At 35.8% G+C, this 27,616-nt stretch overlaps 1 protein-coding gene across 4 annotated transcripts in view; it reads right to left on the reverse strand.

Annotated features, from left to right (window-relative positions):
- HOOK3 (hook microtubule tethering protein 3) overlaps window positions 1-27,616 on the reverse strand; it is a 563,324-nt gene that overhangs the window by 516,812 nt on the left and 18,896 nt on the right. For all 4 annotated transcript variants that reach the window (XR_010745659.1, XM_066338379.1, XM_066338380.1 and 1 more), the window contains exons 3-9: window positions 24,397-24,469; window positions 16,116-16,166; window positions 12,939-13,071; window positions 10,820-10,887; window positions 4,675-4,737; window positions 3,191-3,274; window positions 2,008-2,171 (exon numbers count right to left, since the gene is read on the reverse strand). Coding sequence is in view for 3 of the 4 variants with exons in the window: in XM_066338379.1 (XP_066194476.1) it covers window positions 2,008-2,171; window positions 3,191-3,274; window positions 4,675-4,737; window positions 10,820-10,887; window positions 12,939-13,071; window positions 16,116-16,166; window positions 24,397-24,469 (636 nt within the window). In the remaining variant the exon portion in view is untranslated. The remainder of the gene's footprint in view (window positions 1-2,007; window positions 2,172-3,190; window positions 3,275-4,674; window positions 4,738-10,819; window positions 10,888-12,938; window positions 13,072-16,115; window positions 16,167-24,396; window positions 24,470-27,616) is intronic.

Consider the following 27,616-nt stretch of genomic DNA (forward strand, 5'->3'; position numbering starts at 1 on the left):
CAGTGAAGGAAAACAACAACCCAATATACTTAATTTAAAAAGTAAAAGTAGATTGACTTTATCAATGCTCTCAATTTAATATCAGTATTTCTGTTCAAAAATTCACAAGGTAATGTATGTTTTCATGCAGAAAATACCTGAGGTTTCCTTCTGTAACAGTAGTTTTTCACAAGGGAAGCTTAAGGAGAAATTTTCATCTACTTTATCTTCGGACAACCAGAGTTTGTACACAGCATCTTTATTCTAAGATTCTGTTCAGCTGTCCCAACTCAGCCACCTCCAACAATATTGACCTGATTGTTAGATGTTATAAATGCCATAGACCTCTTATTGCATTTGGCTTTATTTACTTACTCATAAAGAGCCTGTGCATGCCCAGCATATCTGGAGAACCAGGGCTATCTAGTTAGCAAGTAAAGAACCCTGACCAAAGTTGCTGAACTGCTTGCACACCCTATGCATAAGCAAAGCGAACAAAAGGAGCAATAGAAACTTTTTCAAAGTATTTTGAGTGAATGGAAGAGGACACAACCTGCAACAGAAAGTTCTACCGTAATTTTGCTTTGAAATTAAAACAAAAACAATCCAGGATAGGAAATAAGGGCACAAGGGGAAAAAAAAATCGAGGAGTCCAAAAACAATCTACAAGAATGGAAACGAGAGAAAAACCTTTAAGTCATCCAAAACAGAAACAATGAATATTTGGATCATGACAGACCAGAACAGTCAAAGGACAATGAGGCAAGACTAGGACGAAAAGTGGTGTGCTGCGCTAGCCACCAGCTAAGCTGTATGTAAGGCCTGCTTGATCAGGTAGAGCTGGAAGTAACACATACAAATTGCCATTAGAAGCCACATAACATGAAGAACAGGGAAGGAGGTAAAGGAGACTGGGAATGAGTCTCACATAAGAAAATGGTTTTTAGAATGACCTTCAAAACCTGAAACTACAGTAACAGACAGTGCAGATATTGAATATGCAGACAAAATCTGTTTGAACAGTAATTGATACCAAACTCAGGAAGGAATCACTGCAGAGCATGGAGATGAATCTGAAGAGACAAAAGGGGATGTCATCATTATTTTATTCCTTTACAGGGTAGACATATAAAAAGAAGAAATCCAGGCACTAGTTGTTGTGAAAGAGGAGCACTGAATGTTCTTCAAGGAACTGATGGGAGATGATATGTCAGAATAAGCAGGAAAGGAGGCTTAGCAAGAGGAATTGGAAAAATGGCAAAACAGAAAAAAAAAAAAAAAGAAAGTAATGTGGCATATATTTTAAGATTCAGAAAAAGGCAATGAGAAGAAAACAGCAAAAGAAAAACTGGAAGGGTAATGAAAGAAATACTTCACTCACTAAGGAGAGGTAAAGTACGGCAAAGAGAATGAAAAGGTTATGGTGAAATGAACCAGCTTTCTTCAGCAGAATAAGCTTACACAGCCTGAAACTTGCAGTCAAGAGGACCAGGAAGGATGTTTAAAGAGGAACTGTATTTTCACATACTGGGGAAATGTAAACAAAGTGCAGAACTCATACATGGAAAATCTCCATCTTCTCATCATCTCTGAAATCTGCTTTTAAATTCAGAGGACATATTTTGCTATGTATATAATGGCACCAGTAGTACAGCCTGTAGCAAACTTTCATCTAGGAATTACTAAATCTTAAAAATACAATCAGAATAATTTGTATAAACAAAAGCACGCTACTGCTCATTCTCATTGACTTTGCAAAACATGGGTGAAATGACTGCACACAAACAATTCAAAGTAACTTACAGTAGGGTGACATATAAAGCACTTCAGAATTGAGACACTGTGGTTTTTTTAATGCTGGATCTTGTAAAGAGTGAAATTATAATGTATACATCACTTTAAAAACTACTACTGTGGTTATACACCATCCATTATACTAACCCACATTTGCAGCAGAACGAAAAGTATCTAAGTCACCTCTATTGCCAGCAACAAACAAATAATCTAACCAAGAGTAGGCTTTTCTACCTGAATGTTTCCTCTTGGAGTTGTTCTAGTTGTGTCTGCAGCTGCAGGTGTCTACGACCCGCAGGACTGTTGGGATCTTCAATAGAATCAGATTGATTCAAACGTTCCATCAAAATCTGGTTCTCAGCAAGCAGGCTGCTCTTCTCCTCTTGGAGGGCTGCAACCTGTTGTAATAGAAGTATGAAGAAGGATAATTAACCTACTCAAGTACAGAGAGCAGTATCTTTTCATGTCCATAATGAAGTATCATCAGAGCCCACAAACAGAACCATGCAGGCTTCACTAATCACATTTCACAAGAACACACTGTATCTTTTAATAGGTATTAAATTGCTATGTGATGTAATCAACAGATTGCAACATTAGGGGCATAATTATAACTCAGGAAACATAATTATTCTTTTAGGTATTTCACACAAGCATTTAAAGAAAAAGCATCTTATGACAGAAGATAACTTCACTATAATAAAATCTGCATACTTTCCCTATAAGCAAATAAAACTAAGTCTCCACAGTAAAGGTCAACTGCAAGCAGGCCTGAAACAGGAACACAGTCCCAAAGTCATGTTTCCACTAACACTGTGAAAACAGGTAGTAGTGCAAGGAACCCAAAGCGCCCCAAGACCCAAAACATTGGTTCATATATTAACCATGACTAACAAAGATCAGCTTTATTAATTCCAACAGTCACTGAACTACAAGAAACCTGAATTAATATTTCCAAGTGGGGTTGCGAAAGCAATGCCTTTAAGGGCTCCTCTTCACACTCCTCACGTCTTCCAGATGAGTACTGATTTACTTACAGTAAGACTTAGTCTAAACCCATGCACATTTAATGGTCTACAGCAACTTCTGACTGGGATTTAACTGTTAACTGGAACTGTTACAGCCACAGAACTTGTATTAGTTCTCTATGGCAAAAGTTTTACCACATAGGTCAAACCCTTGCTAACTGAATGAAAATAAGTTTTGCTAGTACGAATCATAATACCAGTAACATGGCAAAGAGATAAGAAAACAATGACACTCATTCTGCTAGCACAAGTGAAAACAAAACAACTGTCCTTTTCATCCTCCTAAAAATTATGTTTCAATACTCTAGTACTTATTTCCAGCCACCTGAAAGTTAACACATCTTTTCTCCAGGATGTCAGAATTGATACAGACTCTGTAGCAAACTTACCTGCATATCTAACTCATGACATCTCTGGGCAATTTCTTCTTTTGTTGCAAGTGCTTCATTTAATTCTTCTGTAGTTTTCTTCAGCTACCATAAACAAGAAATGTTTACATTTTCCTTACTTTCTGTGACCAATTTAAAAATATTCTGAACTATATGTCTGTAAAATTATTTTTACATTTAAGTAATATATTACATTTTTAAAAAACTGAGTAATTCTGCTTATATAAAGAAAAAAAGCAGCAGGTGTGAATACTGTTAAGTTTGTGTATCAGTAAAAAGTAAATGTACCTAAAAGTAGTATTTGCTCTTACATTAGAATTATCACATCTACTTTATAAATTCAGTCCAAAACTCCAGGAGAAATTGGGTCTAAAGAACTCACCAAATCTCTACAATGAAAAAAGCTGTCAATACCACTTTTCTTTACAGACACAAAGAGTGCCTAATTTCAATTTTCAATCTACATTTGAAATACAGAAAGGACTGGAAGGTGGAATACAAGGAATGGACAATTAGGGTAAAATCTGTCTAGTCACTGGAAGCTACCTCTAGTGCACAACAGGAATAAAACTAATACGTGACAGAGAGGCCTACCCTTCTAAAAAAGGGCACTGAACCTTACAAGCACTGGAAGTATTTCAATACTTCTCTTCAAAGGTTTAATGTTTAAAGATATGTATTTCATGGTTTGCAAATGAATGCAGTTAAGATGACACAGAAAACAGCTACAAATAAACTGGTCTGATAAAATAGGTACATGTATGTTATGTATATAGATACAGATATATATATGTAGTATTATATATGATGAAGTTTAAATGGGCTTTCTCAAACAGCACCATCATTTGCAAGTTTCTTTCTTATGGATCTCTTTACATACAAAGAATTAATTTCATCTGCAAGAATTTACCTATTTCTGCAGAGAAAGCCTAATGGATGGATACAATGAACACCACTGTACTATTCTTCTTCTGAATTAGGAAAAAAACTGAGGAAGTAGGACAGTGTTAGGATGAGGATAAGCTAGAAAAAAAAATTTTGGTTTGTATATTTTTAAATGTATCAAACCAAGAAGGATTGTATTTGAAAACTTCTCTTCTATTCTGCAGCATTTCAGGATTCAGACAGAAGCAGTTTGTTGTTTTTTTTTTTAAACTGGAAGTAGGAACTCAGATAAAAACACTTATTCAAATAGTATACTCCCTTCTTTCTCCATGCCTTAAGATTTGTACCAATCTGCAGTTTTGCTTTATTACTAATCTGTTTTTTCAAACTAACTTTTCTATAACCTTTAAATACACAATAGGAGCAAACTCAATTCATAAAGCTAAAGGACTTCAAATACTGAAATACAGTTTTTCACTTCTTATTTTACTTTTTGACAACACCCTTTAATGATTGAATGATCTTAATGATTTAATGGTCTTAATATGGCCGCTGACATTCTATAATTTGAAGGAAAAGAAACATCTAGTCTTAGATACCTGCCGATCAAGGTCAATGTAAGCATCATTTCCAACAGAGACTGGAGACTCTTTACTCATCAACTGCAATAAGATTACACTGGATTAGAAAATGCGAAGATTCACTTTTATATTAAAAGTTTCAAAGAAATACTGATTTTTACTTTTGAGAGCTTTATTCTGAATTAATTTCAAAGTTTTTAACCTCATTTTTATATCTGACATATTCAGAAACAAGAATAAGAAAAAATCTTCATAATTTGTAATATTTAGAGTGCTATAAGAGAAATCTTACATCATCTCTTTGTCTTTTGACAATGCATATTCTTTGTCTGTGATAAGCCTACAGAACATCCCACTACAGATTTTACTGCAGTGGCATTGGAATGATAGTAGATACCAATACTCCATGCAAGACCTGTCTTCAGTTTTTCTATGCTAGTGAGTGGCTTTTTCATATTTCCAATACCTGGACATTATTTAATTTATTTATTTCACTCAACTCCAGGACATATCTATTTCAACTACTAGTGCAAAGCAAAGATGATAAATATTCTGTTCTGGAGTTGTCTGTAATTTTCAACCTTAAGAAGTAATTCAGTAAAGTGCATTCCTGAAATGAGTATTATGATTTCTTGCATACTACTTCAGTGCAGGAATAGTTGATAGTGGCTTTGGCCTAGAACATTAAAAAAACTGAAGCAACAAACAAAACAACAAAAACCAACCCCAGCCAAACCCTCACCACCAACCCTCAAATTAAATCCTATAAAATTGACTGATGTACTAATCAAAAGAAAGAAAAAAGCCGGTAAATAAATTTTCTTAGAGCAACCTCCTCCCTCACAGCTCAAGCAAATGTAGTAAGGTAATATTCTTACTAAAAGTTTTAAGACAAAAACAGGAACAGTCTTGCAAATGAGAAATACACATTAACTAATTCAATAGGCATCATTACAGAGAAGCACTGATAGTTTCTGTCCAAAACACACAAGATTCTAAGCGCTCCAATGATGCATTTCATGAAAGTTACAATTAAAAAGGCCCTATCCTAACTAAAATCAGGACAAGATTTATTCCCTGGAATCTTCTGTCTAGCCTGGTAACTCTCTACAAAGACAGTACTCCTTTATTCCTTCTAGAAGTCCATGCTTTTGCACTGGTCCTTTGGGATACACTGCACAGAGCCTTCATTTCTCAATCCTGTCTTTTTATATTACGGCATACAAGTGAAAAATCTGTTTGACATTCACATCATTCAAAACATACACTTGCATTTCTCTCACTTTCCCCATTTCCTTAACTGAGATTTAGCAGCATAATTTAGATTAATCTGTCTCTCCTCAGCAGTCCTCCTGAGACTTTGACAACATGTTTCCAGATTTCTTCCATTTTCTTCTACATCTTTACAATGACAAACTACTCCACAAAGAAGCATTACATCGAGCCCACACTCCATGCAACAACAATTAGAAAGTCTCTAGCCTCAGAGCTGTCCCCTGAAAAATGAAATCTTGTCTTTTTCATTACCATATATAATGGTATTACCAACTCGTCTTCAATTTAGGACCCTGTTTCCTAAGCTGATTATCATTTAAACAAAACCTCTCAATCCCTCCCTGCTCTGTAATGTTTATACATGCTTTGAATACCGCATTTCATCAGCTTTTCCAAATGACTAATAGGGATATTCCGTATTTGCCAAGTACTGAACTCTTCTCACTATTTTATATTCACAACGATGTTCACAAACACACTTTGGACACATACACACACACACAAGTAATTTCCACCTGCTAAGTCAGCACTTTCCAAAAGGCAGGTCCAATGCTGCATGCAGCCCACAAGGGTGTACAACAACATGTCCCTAACAGCCACCACCCCTTTCTGGCCTAACATAACTTCTTGAAAAACCAGCTCAACAGGCCTGTCCAAGACCTAGAGTAAAAGGAATACAAGTGACCACACAACCCACTAGAGGCCACTGTGGTGTCACTGCTTTCTGTGACTTTCCATAAGGCAGGCCATGGCTAATAATATAATCTGTATTTTCTTGAACAAGTTTTCCCATCTCTTCCAAAACATCCTGCCCCTGAGAACCCTTAGCAGAAATGTCCAGACAAGAAGACATTATCTGGAATAGCATTAGGTACTGGAGATACACAGTCTGGGTGTACCAGACTGCATGTGTGGATTTAACTCTGTGGGCTACATTGGGGTACATGTTATGGGGAAATATGAACGAGCCACCAAGGGCAAGAGCCACAGGCACACACGCAGATGTATTTCATATGACTCAGTGCAATAGAAAGCACCTTGCAATTGCATGGTCTGTGGTATGTATAGTGGAAAAGATAAAGACAAAATTTAAGGGATTGTTCTGTGTCTAATATCACAATCAGACAAAGAACAAGAATGAAATTGGGAGATGACTCAAAAGGAACATAAAAATCTAACTTCTGACCATCAGTTAACAACAAAACAATTTTAAGAAGTGTGATGTAAAGGTAGAATTATCACGGCAAAGGAGTGCTTCCATCTTTTTCTTGCACATCTTCCCACATACTTTAAATATGTAAATACTTTATGCAAGAAAATGTCTTGACCATGCTCTGCTTCAGGATTGCCTGTACACAGCTTCTCCCGACTGAGAAGCAAAAACTTTACCATACACAGCACAGCCAACAGAGTACACAACTTGACTCACCTACCCAAACTTCTCTCTCCTCAGAATTTTTTAAAATTTCAAGAAAACCTTTACCGAATGCCGTATTTTAAGAGTCCATACAGATACGTATATCAATTTGAAACACATGCTACACCTTCCATCCACCCAAAAAATAAAAAGTAAGAGGCTTGTCTATTTTCCCCTATTGACTTGGTTTCTGGTCAATCAGCATTCTCTTATATTACTGAAATTTAGAGCTGCAAATGCTTTAATCAGTTATCTGCTCAATGGCACATGAGTTCTTTCTGCACTATTTATTAATAATCTAATAGTAATAGTAGGTTGTTAATAATCTTTACAGCAAATTTCCATACTGTTTTCTTTTATCTATTTCCTTTTCCTAGAAGTTTAATCAGAAAAAATTCATGAAAATACTGATGACATTTCAGAGCTTCACATGTAACCCAGAAGTGTGATCCTAGAGTATGTGATCTTGAGATGTGTAGCTCAATGAGAATACTTTTGAGTTTATTCCATTTGTATTTCAAATGAGTCAAGAGAATACAAAGCAGAGGGAAGTGGCCTTCTTATTTTCCCTTCACATCTGAAAGTTTTCAACAGGACCAGGCTACAAAGGGAATAAAAGTTTTACCTTCACAATTTTGCAGCACTGGAACTGGCTTTCATTTCCAAACTCATTATTTAGTGTAACTATAGTATAATCACCTATTTTCACGTGTATCTTTAAAAGAGGATTATGTGCAGAGATTATCAAAAGGGAAACATTAAAATGTGCCTGCAAATTCATGCAATTGCGTCAGGCCTCTACAGGAGAAATAAAAGCCAGCTTAAGAGCTTCCCAGAGTGAAATAAACTAGCAACTAGCATTTACAGGCTTGTTCTATTTCTGGTTTATCTTGCATAGAGGTCAGCCTGGATTTTAAATGGTGCAATTAGCTGGACAGTGGGATAATTCTTACAGTTATTTGTGTAGTATTATAAACAGCAGCTGTCATTCCCTGTTAATCCTTTACATCTATATTTTTTCATGCTCATAGATTCAGTACACCTTACATAATACTTGCAGGTCTGCTAATCCTGTATTATTACAACCTTCACTTTTTAACTGCTTTCACTGTAAAATGTGAACAAGTTGTGTTGCCATGGATACATGAAGATTAGGGAAGGGGCAAAAAAATCACAAAACCTGCATGCATGAATAACCTGAATTATGAAAGCTTTTTCCCCTACATATGATTTTGCAAACACTGTTTGCTCTATTTAGTTGATGATTTTGAAATCCAAAACACTCCTGAAATGCTCTTTCTACAGTTAATAATACTATATAAGCTCACTTGCGTGTCCACAAAGCAACATCAAAACCTAGCTTCTGTACTCACATACTTTTTCTTTCTTAGAACATCTTTATATTAGTTTTTAAGAGTCATGGCTACGTTTGACACTGCAAATCCTTTAAAGCAGCTGGATTTTCTTCTTTCTCCAATTCAATTCCTAACTATTAAAAAAAAAATTTTACTTCAGACAAGATAAATCCGTTAACAACCAGGACAAAACAGAGGAGGGAAAAAATCCCACAAAACAAAAATGCAGAAGTAACACCACTAGTGTTAACCCAGACAGCAAGCACCTTTTCCTACTCCCCCCTTGGCAAGTTTTGACACTACCCCTGACACTATTCTGACTCTCAACTTGACCTACACAGAGAGCTGCTAAGTGATCAAGTTTAGAGATGGTCTAAATAGCAAAGGCAAACAATTTTTTTACCTCATCTACCACCTTAATCAACAATGAACTTTGGCTGCTCCAGGAAGAAACTTCCTGGGAAGTTCCTTCTTTCCAGGGAGGGAAAAGGGAATACATAATCTACAAAATTTCTCTAAGAAAATATTTTGGGCCTTTAAGGAATCTGAAAATCATATTAAAAAAACCCCAAACCTGTTATATTGCACTTGTCTCCGAGTCTTAGACACCTTCTCACCTCTTCATTAAGCACTTGAGATCCTCCTCATTTGGTCCTGAAATGCCTTCAATTTCTAAGCAGCTTGGAAAGTAGCATTAAAATCACTCAGAACTGTGCCAGTAGCTAAATAGTAAGCTTTTTGATTCACTGAATTTTAAAAATTCAGTGCCCCAGAGGAACATACCTTTACACTGTGATTTCTTCCTACTTCTACTCATCATCTCAGAGAAAAAGCACAAACACTGAACAAGTTCAAAGTTTACTTATCAAATGCTGAAAACTGTGGGCTGCTTCAAGTCTAGCTATTTTATCAAATAAAGGAGACTCTCATAAAAATAAAATAAATTTTCAACATAAAGAAGGAAGATAAAACAAGGTTTTCAATTTCAAGCTGGGGCAGAAGACAGCGATACTGCAATTTGGAAAAATTAGAAAAATTCACCAAAACACTGTATATTACACTTATAAAACTTACGCCAGCAAATTGGTGCTTGGCAGCACTGACTGGAAGATGATTTAGACAATGATTATTTTCATTCCAGAAGTCATCTCTGCTACGTTAGAAACAGCAGAGCACACACTGACAACTGAACGTATGACTGCACGGATACAGCACTGGTCAAAGTGATGACTGTGGACAGATTTCCATATAGACCCATTGATACTCCTCTGTCAGACATTACAGAGATAAGAAACTGCTCTAAAGCTCAGTGTGGAATTTAGTTTCTCTTGTTCAGGTTCAGAAGATACTGGATTACTGGATTAGCAGTTTCCTGGCCTCTTAGCTAGTGGCCTGTCCTGCTGTAACCATCTATAGACTGACAGTCATTTCTCTTACAGGCACTTTTGACTTCTTGTACGTCACAGGGGGGCTTCAGTGGCTAACACTGTGGTTTTGATTTACCACAGAAGAGCACTTCCACAAAATGCACTTCAGTATACTGAGTGACTTGTAAAAACATATCAGCCTACTGTATTATTCATATATGTTTATGTTACATACAATTACCCCTTTCATAACACTATAGCTGACAAAACAATACTATTACCCACTTCTCTTTCTTTTCACTTGTCTACTAAATGAAAAAAACAAAAAACCAAAAAACCAAAAAACCAAAAAACCAAAAAAACAAAAAACCAACAGTTTCTGAAGTTTTTCAGTTTCAAGGTACAAATTTTGACAAAAATTTACAGTAACTGGTTATCCTTATAAAGTCAATCTGGTACACTTCAGGATTCACAAGGAGGAAAACAAAAGGAAAGAGAACCCATTATCAAAAGTATCTAGAAGTTGCAGTCTTCTAGATTTAAAGAAAAGTGGGACGTACAACCAGAGTTCCTTGACATAAAGCAAGATTTTTCTAAGGAAAGGTAAGAAATTTCTCACTGTAAAAAGGCAAATATCTATGCCTCTTATTTGCTTTACTTCCAACTAAGTTTTTCCTAAGTGGGAAAAAGCTACTACTGTACAATAATAATGGACTGAATTTTTACACACTATGGACATCCCAGCATACCTCCTGAATGGCTGTCATGACAACATGTTGAACTGATTCTTCCATCATCATTATGGTCTGGATGTACTCTGAAAATAAAAAACATTCTGAAATGTCACTGCTGAAAGTCAAGTCATACAGAAGGTAAGATAGAAGTTGCATTCTTCCTACAAAATTACTAGATACTATGGATGACACTGAAATGTATAGTCACCAGTCAACTTCCACCCCAACAAATTCAACAAGATTTTATCACAAGCCCGTTGAGACATAAATCCAGGCTTATTTGAACTCTACAACAATGAAAAAAGTACATGATTTCCTTTTTATCCTGGCACCTCAAACCTCTGAAATACCTAGTTTTATCCTTTGCTCACTTTGTAGCCAAACTGTTCAGGCTCTTAAAGTACATGATCCATGCATAGGTGGTTTTTTTCTGTAAATGTAACAATAACAGCATGCCTTCTTACAGCATTCTCATTTCAAAGCATTTTTATGTTCAGTTTTGGTATCTGTTCTTATTTCTGTACTACATCACAAATTAAGCCCCCTCCAATTTTTAAGTTCTCAGAAGTTCTCAGCTATATGTACATGTGAGAAGTACCTTGTGTACAAGAAGTACCTTGTAAGACGATACAGTAGTCAGAAGAACAAATTGTGACATTTAGACTAAGTAAAGGAGTAAATAGCTTGCCCAGTATAATATGCTTTCCAGTCAAACATCATCTCCTTTATTCTTTTAATAATGTGATTAAGAGAGAGATGCTGGTAAAAAGTCACTTTCAAGTGAGTTATTTGCTCATGCTGAACCTCACTCAATGTACGTAAAATCAGATTGTTCTGGTATTTCAAATGTGCATTTTTAATGTCCAGACCAAAAGAGAAAAGGGGACACGAGAGGAAGATATACTTCCCATTTGGAAATGACAAATAGTCACCAAAAGGAAGATAATTTTATATAAAACAGAGATGACAAGACATTTAATAAACCAGAGTTATTTATCTATTTGTGGAAGAACATTGTTTCTATTTTAATTAATAGAATAGCCAGACCACTTTCTGGTTAAGAGAACAGAAGTAATTTCAGAAAGAGAAACTGAAGTGATTTAGTCATCTGAGAAAATTGAAAAGGGAAAACTAACTGTAAAGTTAAGATGTACCAAGCAAGAGGAAGGCAAAAGGCCTGATATTTTGGCAGCCATCAAACGCAAAATGAGCTAAATCTGGAGGACACACATATTTAATAAAACAGTAAAATAAATACCGTAAAAAAAGTTTTATTATCCAACATGTCAGTTTTTCCCACACATGACTGTTTCCTGTTATAAGTATTCAGAATAAATGTTTGTATTTACCATTACCTTCCTATGGCTTGAATTATGTGTAATTTAAGGTAACTGAGTAACAATAAAGAGCCTGCACCCAAGGCAAGTTTAGAACATGAGATGTAACACACTTCAACAAACATCTCCATTGCTCATCACATCATTTCTGGCATCTTCAAGAAAGATGAATAGGTCTCTACCATATTTGTGCACATCAGAATTACAGTCAGTGCCACAGGAGTAAAGAGGCACGAGTCTCCTTTAGGTACTGCTGAAGTGGGATTCAATTATCTGGCAATTGGCCTGAAGTGACTTTTTGGGTGACCTTATTGTCAACTCAGAAGCTAAAGCATCCCAGATCACACCAGACATCTTCAGACCAAGCACCAGTCATACTGATGGCTTTTTGTCATGTAGTAAGGTGTAGTAAGATGTAGTAAGAAGCCTGGAATGCATCTCTACAATCAAGAGTCATGCTGAGCAACACAATCACATTCTTCCACTCTTAACTATCCTGATCTACCTCATAAATCGTTAAAAGGTGTGCCAAAGAATTCTTTTCTTTGTAGACTGATTTTTCAGCTCACCAAACCAAAACTGAAAATATATACGCATGCTGGAAGAAAATTCAATTTCAGTCTGAGTCTCCAAAAGTAGTAAAGCTTACACCAAAAAACAGTTACTACCTGTACAACAACACGTCATCATTATTTTAAAAAAACCCTAATCTGCTTCTGACAGAAACCTAAGAAATAAAATTTTTCTCCTTAGTAACTGCACAATAACCAAGAAAACATGTTTCCAAAATTTATTACCTTGCTTCTGTTCACAATTCACAGCACATCCCAAAATAAGCTGAAGCATTCTCCCAAGCTCTGCAGCATCAGCATGCTCTCCAATCAGGTTAACATCAGGAAGGGTGAAGTCATTTATCTGTTGCCCCAGAATCTGCATAAAGACAAAGTACATATATGTTTGTAACACTGCACATACACATATCCATTTATTTCATGTGAAGATGATTCAGAACCAACAACAATTCACTCTTACTTTACCATAGTTTACACCTTCAGAACAAACTAAATTGACTAACACTGAACATCCCAGTATAAAATCATACTGCTCGATACATATAATATCCGGGAAAAGACAAACATGACTGTCTCAACTCACAAGCAACTACTAGATAAACATGTAGCAAGATTATTCCTCTTCGGATAAGAAAGGTAACAAAAGCAGGCCACCACATGGCTAATTAATTTTTTTAAGAATTCCATTAAAAACATCCAACTAAAAACATTTCTTGCAGCAGAAGATATTACAAATAAATCTAACATTTCTTACAACTACAAAGTCAGAAAATTAAATGTTTCAGCTATACAATAGATATATCTAACACTGACAGGTGACAAATAAAAGACAGAAAAAAGCTCAGATCACTAGACCTCACATTTTTAGCAAATTTAAGGATATTTGGCAAGCCTTACAGCTAAGAAAGCTGTTTCATGGAAGACAATCTGAGGTAGTATTACAATGATATGTAATTAAACAGCCCACAAGCAGAAAGAAAGAAAAAACCCCGCAAAACAAAAGCCCATGTGATGCGCAATTAAGTGTTATCTGATTTATCATTAAAGATCATTAAGGATTAATGATTGTCAGTAGAAGGAACTAGACAATTCTGCTAAATTGTTCTTTACTGAACAGAGGGTTGGAAATATGAATATGAAATTTGGAATTAAACACATCTCTGACACATTAATTGCAGATAAAAAGAAACTGTAACTTCTTAAACAGGGTGCAATAAGGAAACAATGACTATACAGAGGGAATCAGTCATGTGTTTTCTGCATGCTCTTTTGCGTGCAATACCCAAGAAAAACACAAATCAGGTTAAGGCATTTACAAAAAGCATAGGCTATAGTAAGAATACAAAGAAAACAAGCCATTCTAAAATTTAGTAGGGCTGGGCTTTGTGGAAATGTTGTGGTTTTGTTCTGATTATGTATGGTGTGGTTTTTGTTGCGGAATGGTAGCATTTTAAAGCAGTTTTCTCAAAGAACTAACTTCAACACTACTAAAAATCTCTGTATACTTTAAAGCACCCAGATCCACTCTTGTCGGAAAAGACTTTTTTCAGGTCAAAAGAATTCTGTGAATGCATCAACCACAATGGAAAATATTACCATCATATACAGACTGCAATAATAGAAAATGCAATATTTTTTGATTCTGATATGCATTTACATATTGATCTATACTTCCTGAATTTCTTTCAAATTCAATGCTGGGTTTCAGTTAACAACACTACAGTGACTTCGTAGTCCCTGACAATAAAACTCCTGTTGAGGAAAGCTGAATAGAAGAGGTAAATTGGCAGGCACTAGAAAAAAGCCAAGATGTGAAGGCGTGAACAGAGTTCAAAATAAACAAGAGAAAAAATTTAATTTAGAAGAAGAACCAAAACACCCATCGAAAGTACTGAAAGAAATATAAAAATGAAAGATGGACTCTATCTTGAGACAAAAAAGAGCATTTAACCCATTCTCAAAAGACAGAAAAAAACATTTACAAAAAAATTAAAAGTTTCAGTTCCAGAGCAGCAGGGGTCTGCAGCAAGATTAAAAGAGGTAGAACAAAGAATGAAAGTTACATGAAAAAATAGTTAACTTAAGCTTGTTGTTCTTCTATATTTTAATGGACTAAGTTCGCAAATGTACCATTTTTACTGACTGTTCTTCTGAATTCGATACAAATTTCTAAATTTTTGAGGATGAACAACATTAACAAACACATTTTTCAAAGGCTTTTAGCTACATCAGGTAAAATCCACATACATATCTATATTTTCGTAGTGGGGGAGAGAATAATGTTGAGGAAAAAAACAAGCTATTTTCAAGTAATATTCAAGCTATTTTCAAGTAATATTCATTACTAGAATCCAGATTACCTCTACTACAACCTCCAGTATCGCCTCAGCAGGAAAAATACCAAGCTAAACCAAAATCCTGTCAGATTTATAAACGTGCACCACCTTTACAGAAATTAACCATCATGAAAATGCTCAGAACCTGCCTAATATTAAAGTTTTTACACCAGAAGCTTAATCATAATACATACTAACCAACCAAAAAGAAGCTTGCATCACTTTGTCTTAGTAATTTTAATTTTCCATAACAAAATCCCGATCTGTTTAATTTTAGTGTTTCCAGTCATGACCAGCTTGCTTAATCACCACTTTTCAACATTTATTTAAACATGGATACCTAATAATTTACTGAAGATGACCTCCTAAGACTAAGTTTTTCTTTCTGAAGTACTTCATTTTATTCACAAATAACTTAATCACTGTAGTATTTATTAGAAGACAACATTTTGAAGCAAGCAATGTCTAGAACATGCATATTACGAATTTTTTGCTGCCACCTGTACAGATCAATTTGTCTCAAACATCATTGAAAGCATATTTCAGCTGAAGATTCACCAGTGAAAGAAAAATACTATCTCCTCTGGAGTAATTAAGTGCTGAGTTTGCTCAAAATATTACAAGGGCTGAATCCAATACCCCTGAATTAAAATATTTCATTTAAAATCTTAATGTGGGGAGAGGCTAGAAATGCTCTTTACTCACTCTCCTCAAGAGAAAAATAAGGAAAAAAGCAGGCTTCAGCTGAGGAGGAGGAAGGAAAAAACGTCAGATACAGGTACACTACAGTACATCAAACAGAAAGTCCATCATCGGTACATGGTCAGTAAAGCCATCTACTCCTATATCAGGCTTCCTGGAACTCCTCAGTATTCAATAAAGCAGGTGAGAAGTTTTAAAGGTGGCCAAGACTAGGGAATAAGACATGAATCACTATATACACCAAAATGTTTGCAAGAAAATGTCAGAACTTAAGCTGCAGAATACAATTTATCTTCAATAGATATTAACTAAAATAGATAACCCAAAAGGCAAGTAGACGCAGATTATTTCAAATGGTTCTTACCTCATGGTTGTAATCCAGTATTCCTTTTAAAATTTTCTTTAGGTTGCTTACCTATTTGACAAGAAGGAGGGAATACAATAAATACAGGGAATATTTTATAGAGAAATGATCATAAAGGTGGTAATCACAGACCAATCACACAAAAGAAGGATATAATTACATCTATTTACCTGCAATTAAATTTAGAATCATGGAAGTTATGCAAGAGGTGATTACAAATCTTTATTAATTCACAGATTCCATTTAAATTTATGAAAAATATAACACTGTCTTGGATAAACTTTAAATCAGATCCTACAGCATGTTTTTAGATACTTGTTTATCTTAGGATTGATTATCTTTGCATCCAGAAGCTGAAACATTATTTTCCTCCTTTGTTCTATTGCTAGTATCCTAGTAATCTATTTTCTGCAGAGATGAGCCTTTTCTTCCAAACCAAAACCAGCTACTGCTTAATATCATCCTGTATTCCCAAACCATGTAAGTTTTAAATTTTTTTCATTAATTATTCCTCTTAGCTCTTTCATTTTTGTTCTTGTCGTTCTCTGTCCTCCCTCCTCCTCCCAGTTTTTACAAATGAATGTCTGTCTTACAGTATCTGGCAAAATTCACATTTCTCCATTATAACTTCACTGCTATACAAAGGCAGCTTCTGTTCACTCGCATAACCAATGGCAACAGTTAAGTACCTTCTGCAGTACATAATGTATATCACATTTCTCTAATATTCAGTATTGCTCCCTTCCCACCAAAATCCATTTGCACCAAGTCTCTGAAAACAGTGTTTAAAATTATAAAAATGCCCACAGGTCTCACAGGTAAAATTCAGAAAAAAAACAAATCTTTGCTGAAAGTAACTGCTAACACAAATTACTGTTCAAGTATTTAAGAAAAGGATTTAGATACTAGAAGCAGCAAAATGTTTCCTGGGACAGAGGAGTGGCTGAGGGAGCTGGAGGTGTTTAGCCTGGAGAAAAGAAGGCTCAGGGGTGACCTTATCACTCTTCACAACTCCCTGAAAGGAGGGTGTAGCCATGTGGGGGTCAGCCTCTTCTTCCAGATAACAAGAGATGGAACAAGAGGAAATGACTTCAAGTTTTGCCAGGAAGAGTTTTGACTGAGTATCAGGAAACATCTCCTTATCAAAAAGGGTCATCAGGCATTGTAACAGGCTACCCAGGACATGATTGTGTCACCACCCCTGGGATGTGCAAAGAGCTGTGTAGATGGGGTACACTGGGACATGACTTACTTGTGGACTTGGCAGTTTACGGCTGCCTGTAATCTATAATCTTAAGGATCTTTACCAGCCTAAATGATTGCATGACCGAAGTTTAAACAGGATCTGCAAAGACTAAACCTGATAGAAACAGGATTCACAAAGTTCTCTCGCTGTCTGCGGCAGCCACAGCAGCAAACTGTGGAACTGTAATAAAGGGAGAGCAAAACCTCTCAAGGTCTAATTGCCCTTGAAGCCCACAGTAAGTTTTATATTCTTGACTGCATTCCAGAAATACCCAGCTAGGAGATTCTGTCCACTGACAGAAGTTATTCACCTCTCAAACGACCTGATGGTTGTTAGAAAATGTGATACTGAAATCCTGGGACAAACTCAACACTTCAATATGGTCAACAAACAAACTGAGGTGATGAAAGTCAATTCCAAACTCAAAAAAGGAACAGGATAGACACACTAAAAGATTTTTTGCCAAGAAAACCAAAGTGATATTGATCTGATTACCTGACTCCGATTAATCTAATCTCTTTTTGGAAAAAAGTGCCAGAAGTTGATTCCTTATTAAGATATAGGAACATTGTGACTGTCTCCATTATTGCTGGTTTTAAGTCATACAAGAAACAAATTCATTTGGACCTGACAAGTGACACATCAAATACCCTGACAACCTAGAATGAGAACTGGAGATGCTATATTATAGCATGTATATGAGAACATTTACTGTCTCTCACATAATGGCATAATAGGCAGTTTACACCTTCTACACCAAAACTCGTGTTTTTCTTTACTATTACACATAACACAGCATGGTTCTGCAACTATTTCCTAGGTGTCTGCCCAAGAGGAACCAAGACCACCACTCAAAGGCAGTGTACAATCATAACCAAAGTCTGCAACAGATTTAAGAATTTAAAGATATTAAGAAATTTTACGTCAAATCACCACAAAGAATACCGCACTGATTGGAACATTATTTTCAAACTTGATTAATTAATATCTTCTGGTTTATAATTTACCTGAGTCTGCTGCAGAAAGAACCACAGAAACGCAAGGGCCATGTTGCAGAATTTAAATCCAGTTTACCGATGAGAACATTGTGAGGAACCTTGAACTTGAACATAATCCCAAAAGAATGAGAAACCAAATGTAAACCTATGAAATACTTCCCTTCCCCTTTCCTTGTAAGCATTTTCAAAGTAAAATCCCTTAAACACAGAGAGCCACCTTTCTCCATGCAGCTTTTATAGTGCTTAGAATTGAGATACTGTAACAAAACCAATATTGATCAAAATTCATCATGAAAATGAGCTTATAGGGCAGCATCCTTGAAAGAAGAGAACGGCAAACAAACTGAAAATGAAATCTTCACCATCCTATTTTATCCCACTGTCAATCAACAGTACCAGGGCAGCTTGTTTTCAAGAATGAACTGTACCATCTTTGTATTTTGCACACAATCAGACAATCTGAAGTTAAAGCAGCTACTTGATAGACTTCTCTTACGACTGACTTAAACCTACCCATGATCTTCAGTATTATTCAGATAGCTCTCAATTTTTTCCCTAACATGTTTGCAATGAATAAACTTAGATGGTTTTACTGCTCCTGGCAGAGAGAGGATCATCACAGGGAAACTACCTATGCTAATACTTTGTACTTTAAAATTGAACTGAGTAGTTCCAGCAACATTTAAGAGGTCAAAGCATATGAAAGGAAGACCTCAAGCAGCTGAATGAAAATGAACAACAGCCCAAGAAAGTGCTAAAGAGAACCAATTAAATCAGAATTCCAAGTCACAGTAGGTGATGGTTTTTCAGAATTACTTTTTACTTTCTTAAGCACACAGGAAAATCTAACTGTAGTTAACAAAGACCATTAAATTATGTCATATCAGAACACAACAGACAGAATCACCAATTTAGATTATGACTATAAAGTACTAAATCACTGTTTGGATGTCAGCCCATGACAACGTGGGATGACTATTTGCTTGCATCAGCAACTTGAGCTCTTCCTTTTCATAAAAATATACACTCTACCCTCCCAACACCTTTCAGCGTTCATTCCCCTGCACCCATTCTTCTGCTGGAAAATATGTGAAGTCTACTGAAGTAAAAAAAGTGACAATTGTGCTTTATTTCGCCTCTGAAATTTGTTGCAATTCACAATAGATGTACCATTAAGTATTTCTAAACAAACCTCTACCCATTTTTAATTAAATCTCTTTACCATCTGGCCTTTCTGTTTTACTTTCCCAATCATATATTATGAATGACAGGATATTGATCCACAAAGGCAACCTGAATATCCTCACTCCTTCTCTGAACACCTAAATTTCACTAATACCCACACTAGAGTGGTGTGGGTCCTCTCTATGTTAAATTATTACCCTCTCTGTTAGCAGCCATCTTGGCTGTAGAATGGCATTACATACTAAGCACACAGTGCTTAGTATGAGACAAACCCTTATTATACAGCAATATAACTGACTGGAATGAAATCGATACACTGACTGGAATGAAAGCAGAAATCATGTGATCTGCCAACAGCATAAGACTTAATGGTTGCTTGTTTTTTCTCCTTCTTTTCTTTTATTCTCACTTGTCATATAAAATCTCTATTTAATTACAGTTTACTTATTGTTTCCAATCTTGGGTGCGTAAGGGCAGTCTGTCTAGATTTCTCTCTTTATTAATATAGTTGTGCAATAAAGGGAAAGCCAATAACATGGCAATAGAAAATGCTCTTAAGGTTGTTATGGCTGACAAAAACCGAGTATGGGTTATCTAGCTTCTTGTTTTTTCTCCAACATTATGACAGACAATCTCCAATTTTGCATTACCCTTATATCACACCTATGACTGAAACCCTGTTTGTGCTGAAGGCTCTGTGTAAACTGGCTTTTCTTTATTTCAGATCTTGAATAACCTCTGGAAATGTTGCTAGGGCACACTTTCAAGTGGTGTGGGAATTCTTAACCAATAAGCTTCAGGTATCTCATTAAGGTACATTTTTATCCACTTGCAGTTAACAGGAGTGAGGGGTCGGTGGGCATGCGGGTGTGGGTGGGTGTGCGCACACACACCAAGAAGGAGAGGGAGCATGTGTGTGCACTGTTTGTATCACTCTCATAGGCATTTGGTTTCTGATGTAAACTGCAATTCGCAGGAGCGGGTCTCATCACTGATTATAGATGGAACCTAGAGAAAGATTAGGTAGTGAAAGTTCACAAGACTAATGCAGCTTGCTACTATAAATATCAATAAGATTTTAAATCGATGCTGTAGTTTGAAAGCCAAAAGGAAAAGTTCAAAAGAAAAACTCAGAAATCAAGCTGAACAATGTGTCTCCTTCCCTTTCTAACCTTCCCACACTGAATGGAAGGAGATGGGAGGGAAAGCAAGACAATTTTATGCCATCCCTCAGACAGTCAAGTTTATTCTGTAACTGCCAAAACTGCTGTGGATGTATCAAATCAGTAATTTTTCTCAAGTAATTCCTACAAAATTTTGGCAAATTATTTTCTAAGCTGCTTTTTATTTTCAGTATAGGTTTTATATTCAAAGTATCATCTTCCTCAACCATGAAATATTATGTTGTACACAATTTAAATTTGGACTATATAGAAGTGTTCGTTGTACATGAAGAAGGAGTTAATGTCTCTGCTCTTCTCTTTTATAAACCATCATAGAATTGCAGATAAGGCAGCAGTGAAATTTTTTTTGTTGCCCAAGGGAAAACACAAACTACTATGTATACTGATGTATACATACTATGAGCATGACATTTTAACACTGAAGAAATAACATTTCTCCACTAAATACAGTAGATAAAAGATCTGGTCAGCTCTAAGAACCACAATGCTTGCTAAATGGTTACTACTTTGCAGCTCCCCAAGTTTTAGTGTTTCCCTTTTTCTCTCCTGGTCCCTGCTCCATTTCTTAAGTCTGGCAACTTGCCCTGAAACCAAGAATTTGAAAAAATCCCTGTGAGGTGGTTTGTTTTGTTGTTGGATTGTTGTGTGTGGTTTTTTTTTTTTGGTTTTTTTTTTTTGGTTTTTTTTTTTTTGGTTTTTTTTTTTTATGGTACAGCAATAGGAAAAACATTGCAGTTATCAGAAAGCAAAATGCTAAAAAAAAAAGGTAACATCCATGCCTCCCCCAAAATATCTCAGCCTCACATTTTTGTTTCTTCTGCATACAGGACAACACATAATTTAAAATTAACAGTCACATCACTCATTACTTCTCCCTGGCAACAAGTGACAGGACAAGAAGAAACAGCCTCAAGTGGAGCCAGGAAAATTTTAGGTTAAATATTAGGTAAAAGATCTTCACGGAAAGGGTTGTAGAGCATAGGAACAGACTGCCTAGCAAAATGGTAGAGTCACCATCCATGGAAGCATTCAAAAAGTGTGCAGATACGGCACTTGGTGACATAATGGGTTGTGGTGAACACAATGGTGGTGCCAGGCTGACAGCTGGACTCAATCCTAAGGGTCTTTCCCAACCTTAACAACTCTGTGATTCTATAATTTCCTGAGTACTTTTATGAACAGTGGTTAGGTGGGCTGTAAAAGATCTACACTAATCTCTACCAGCCCTCCTAACCACTATTGCACAAAATTTCCTACACACTAGGTTTTAGATTGTTTTAATCTATTTCCCCAACTAAACTGACTTTTTTATGCAGTTCATGATACCAGGAGCTTGTGCAAGTGGTGACTGTTATACCAGACGGCATAAGAGGCAAAGAGTGCCCATTTTCAGCAACAAGAAAATAACGCAGCTCATTACCACAACATTTGAGATAATCCAATTACCACTTCTCATGGCACTTCCTAAAGTATGAAGGGAAAGCTATATTCTACAGTCATGCAAGTATGATGCCCACATCTTAAATCTAATAATGAATACATTTCTAAAAGGAGGTTGTAGTGAGCTGAAGGTGTCTCTTCTCCCAGGTAGCAAGTGACAGGACAAGAGGAAATGGCTTCAAGTTGCACCAAATTTTTTCACCAAAGGCGTTGTCAAGCATTGGAACAGGATACCCAGCAAAGTAGTCGAGTTAGTGTCCCTGCAAGTCTTTAGAAGAGGTGTAGACATGGAGCTTAGGGCCATGGTTTAATGTGGACTTGGTAGAGTTAATTTGATCTTAAGTCTTTTCCAAGATGAACAATTCTATCAATAGAAAAGCACAGACTGAAGTGTTCCTACAAGCCAGACTTTAAATGAAGGATTGGATGATAGACATTTGGAAAACTAGACTACTAATAATGTTTACTCACATATAAAGAACAGTTGGCAAAGTATAGGATTACTTTCCTGATTAAAAAACAAGAGTTAAAGTATCACACTTGTGTTTTTTAGTAATCTTGATGAAAAGGGAATTGGTCTACAAAAATGTATACAAAATGCTGAATTAAGTGTATTTCTTAAACAAAACAAAAATAATCAGTCTTTAGTTCTTTTTTACATGGTTCTCTTTTACATGGTTTTACATGGTTTACATAGTTCTTTTTTACTTGAAAAACATGATGGAACGACACTGGCAAGAAACTGAAATTTGACCTGATGCTTTGCCAACCTCAGTCACATAAGGAAGTTACTAGATTGCTCAGCCTTTTTTTCTCTCACACCTGCTAAGCTTTTACATCTGCCAAGTTGGTGGGAGACATAAAATATTTATTCCTCAAACTCCGTATGACAGTTTTAGAAGCTGCTGCTCCACATTCAGTCAGCTCAAATGCTATTATAATGAACAGTTCTCAGTTTGTTATCCTCCACATTTAACAGCCAAGACTTCAATATTCTTTAGCAAAAAATATTTTACAGAAAAGTAAGACCTTGTATCCATCTGTTTACTTGCAATTCCATATAATACTTTGAGAAGTTAATTTATATTAAATGCTCTACATGCACCAGAAGCCAAGAGAGTCTTAAAGCTTTTTTAGGGATCATTATTAGGGTCTTTTATTCACCAGTCAGTCAATATAACCCCATCAAGGTACCCTCACTTGTACTGGCAGCTCTAGTAGACAAAACATTTTAAAGCATTCCAGCCTTCACACAACTGGTCAGATAGTAGAAACTATGCTGATCAGTTTCCTCAAGTTAAAACATAAACAGCAGCAGTGTGGTCCATCTTTGTCTCAGGCAGCACTCTGTCTCTGTGTCCCTGCAATTCATAGAGTGATGCAGACAAGCCGGTAAGTACCAGAGCATTTTATAGTTCCAGATTCCAAGAATATGTTTTGGTGGTTGAAACAAAATGGTTTTACAGGAAACAAGAACTAACACTAAATTCCTAACTATTTTTCTTCCCCTGAATTACTCAGGCTGAAAATGTGAATTTAGAAAAGCACATAGATCATTCTCTGAACAAAACTTGTCAAAAGCTACACTAACATCTGCATGTGAGACTGTGTTCTTCATATTCTAAAGCAAAATTCATTCATAGTCCTTGTAAATTCTATTCCCTTCAGGTTTGCAGAGAAGTGCTAGAATGCCAAGTGATAAAAATGACCCAGTAAACAGAGAGAAGTTAAAAACCACACTGAGCAGAAACACAGAAAAAACACAACTTCTTCCCTTAAAACTCAGTAGTTCTGCAGAGCTGACAAAAGGGAGCAACACTTTGACGTTTTTCTTTAAATATACTGCTTATTATGTTCCTATTTTTATGCAGTTGCTTCTCTTCTTTATCTTTTAAAAAAGTTGCGTTTTTAAAAGCTGCTTTTACACTATGCATTAAAAAATCTCTCATTTAGCATTTGAAAAATGAGAGGTAATTGATGTATAACATTTACTTAAAATATTTTCCTTTTAAATTACTAAAACCTGTTTACAAATTCAAAATGTCTTTGCTAAAACTTTGTGCAGGACAGTAGAAGATAAAAACAACTAAGTACAATTAAAATGGTCTTAAATTCAAAACGCTGTCTATAAAGCAAGATCTTAATCTAGAAATGCAAGAATATTTAGACACAATACTGTATCAAGAACTAAAATACAGATTCGCAGACAAGCAAAGTAAGTCAAATACCTTTAGCCTCCAATTATCTCCTACTTCTGTTTTGATTCTGTTCAGCCAATTTTCGTCAAAGTAGGCTGGATCTCTGAAAGATAAAAAGTGTATTCATTGAAACATGTCACAGAAATTGTGAGTAAACATTTGTCATTAAGCTCCTATCTCAGGTATGAATTAGTTTAAATGACCACCTTTTGTATCTAATGCATTGCCTGACTATAGTACTTCATAATTCTGCTACTACTCACTTTTCTAACACCTTGCACCCTGCTGACAGCACAGCTTCATATGTGCGTCATACGCAGCTTATTGAGGAAGCTTCTTTGTATCTTGAATGCATATTGCCAGTTTTCCCTCCATAACACCTACCTCTTAATATCTCCTCTGGTGCTGCAGCAATAATTACTTGCGTTTCTTAAAACTGTTAAAAATTATTACTTTTCCATATATCATGGATCCCTATCATTGTACACTGCTTACAACTATTCAGCTTCTAAAATAAAAGCCTAAAACTGAACAACACAAATGCTGTCTCAATACAGTGAGAAAAGCTAGGAAGCAATACTGATGTTTTCACGACTAAGAACACACTTCACTATTTCATCTACCAAACACTAACAGTTTTTGAAATTCTCTCTTCACAGTAACCATATACAAATCTTTTTGTGAACACCCTTCCTCAGAAATTTTTCTATCCTCTTCACTTTTAACAAGGCAGCCAAGAGAAAGAACAGAGAACTCCTACTGCTTGCAGAGTATATTTCTATTTCTATGGACAACTTCTTCCTATTCATTTTTCTTCAAGCATCTTCCACAAGCTGCTTCTTGAAGACACCTCCTGAGACTCTCTCTGTTGCTGCCAAGTTCAAAGATCATCTAAAAGGCCAACATTTTCTACTGCTCAGTTCAAATTTTTCCTTTATCACAGAAAACTTTGAAAATGCTATAATCAGAATAAAGGAGAAAGAATATACTACATATAACTGGTTTTGAAGAAGTAGGAAAGCATAAGAAAAGGCTCATATTTCATCAAACATATGAAGTTAATACAGTCAGAGTGAAAAAAACATTTCTATTGTTAGCAAAATGCTCTTTAAAGTTTGTGTTACAGTTTCAGGTGAAATTCTCTGTTTTCTGGACTTACACTGCTACGTTTGCCACTGATTACTATTGGATTTTACTGCTGCACCTTCTACACATAGAAGAGTTCTGGACTGAGCTCTTTTTTTTAAGGGCAAGATGTCATGAGACCTTTCGGCAAAACTTCAAGAAACTCTGAATATGCCTGAAGATTCAAATAACATCCACATCATATATATTGTAAACCAGCAATTACATCAGTACTTTTCTTAGACCACAAACTTTGCAGCCACACTTCGCATCTGATGCACAGTACATGCTGTATTCCATCTTCTTCACAGTGCCTTCTCACAGGGCATCAAGGTCTGCAAGCTATACTACAACTACAATACACAGCAAAGGAGGAATATCACAAACAGCAATGTTTCTCTACTGACACATTTTCATTGCTATTTTTACATACTTTGTTACAGCCTCTGCTGAAGATTACAACATATTTCTTTTCCCTTGACATGGCATCTGCAAACATATATCTGGAAGAACAGCTTTAATTATTAGTTAAGTTGATAACTCCAAATTACTTCCATTCAAAAACAGTACATTTCTAGCAGAGATGACAGAATCTTAGATTACGAAACTGAAAAAGCAATGTCTTATCCAGACTATCATCTGGTTTTGGAATATATGTTTCCAAATAGCTTTCAAATGGCCTTTCTGCCATAAGAAGACAAGTAAATCGAAGAATTACATTGATGGAAGTATATAAGATCTCTGACACATTAAGAAAGTTCACATTCAGCTTCTACATGAGACAAATAGCTCCCCTTGCAAAAAAGCCTTAATTAAAAAGTCTTCATTTGCCTAATTTCCACTAAATCACAACAAAATCATCTGGACACTAATGAAAAAAATGACAGTTCAAATCCCATTTTAGGTGTGGGGTTCAAAAAACACCCTAATGACCGTCAAATGGGTCTTCTGGGAATTGTTAACACACAAGTAAGCTTGCTCAACAACAGATGTACAACTATAAAGTATCTATGAGAGGGAAAGCAGGTATGACCTGTGCTTCCCCAGCAAAAAAAAACCAACAGGAGTTCCTTAAGGATTAGACCTCATAATTTTAAGGGTTGCACCTGGCCACTAACATTTTCAGCTATTTCAAGGCTGCAGTGCCATGAATATAACAATCTTTGATATGCTATTTCCATGGTAAATAATGGTTCTAAGAAACAACATGGGAAAGTAAAAGTAACATCGCACAAACAAAATTATATTTGGACTGACTGGGTAGCTGATATCGCACACTTATTTTCAACAATAACAACACCAGTAAGGGCACCAATTGAGGAACAGTAACAAGAGTTAGGTCCAACTCACTTCACCTTGGAAGCCTGAAATTCAGCAGAAACTAAGCAATTAAGAAACTTCTCTCGGCTACTAATGTAATAAAAATAACACATGGACCAGCAACTGTCTTTTACAGTCTTGACAAAAGTCATAGGCTACTTAAACCCTTATATGTGTCACCAGGTATACCTGAGGAAGGTCCCTGAGAAATAAATCTAAACTCGATGTCATAGTCTTCTCTCGCAGATCCCATTTGTTTGTTTATTTGTATGTATACAAACCTCATGGAAGCATCCAAGCATCCAACAGCTGGTAAGCAATCCATTTGAAATCAGTACCATGGAACAGTGGTCAAAACAGCACCAACAGTTCTCTTCAGAGAACCTTCATACAGGTTACACAATAATTAATAGCACACTGCAAAAACACTTTGCCAGGAATATAATAAGCAGAAAAGCAACAAGTTGGGTATCAACACCAATCAAATACAGAATGATCATCCTTTCCTTAACCTAAATTGCCTACTATTGTAATTTTCTTTCTCTTCAAAAGTCTAATCAAAGTTCATTACTAATACCAACAAAAATGCTCTCTCTATATAACAAACTATTGGAAATCAAACCTGAAATAAAAACTTTTTCACAAGAATTTCTAAACAAACTTTTAAAAAGGGGCTTCCAGATATCCAGTCATTCATCCACAGTCCTTGCAGCAAACAAGTCTCCCTTCACTATATTTCTGGTAATCAGGATTCAATCAAATTCAAAGTTCTTTAACCACCTTAGGCCATTTCATCTGGAAGCAA

The sequence above is a fragment of the Sylvia atricapilla genome, chromosome Z (genome assembly GCF_009819655.1).
Source record: "Sylvia atricapilla isolate bSylAtr1 chromosome Z, bSylAtr1.pri, whole genome shotgun sequence".
NCBI classification, from domain to species: domain Eukaryota; kingdom Metazoa; phylum Chordata; class Aves; order Passeriformes; family Sylviidae; genus Sylvia; species Sylvia atricapilla.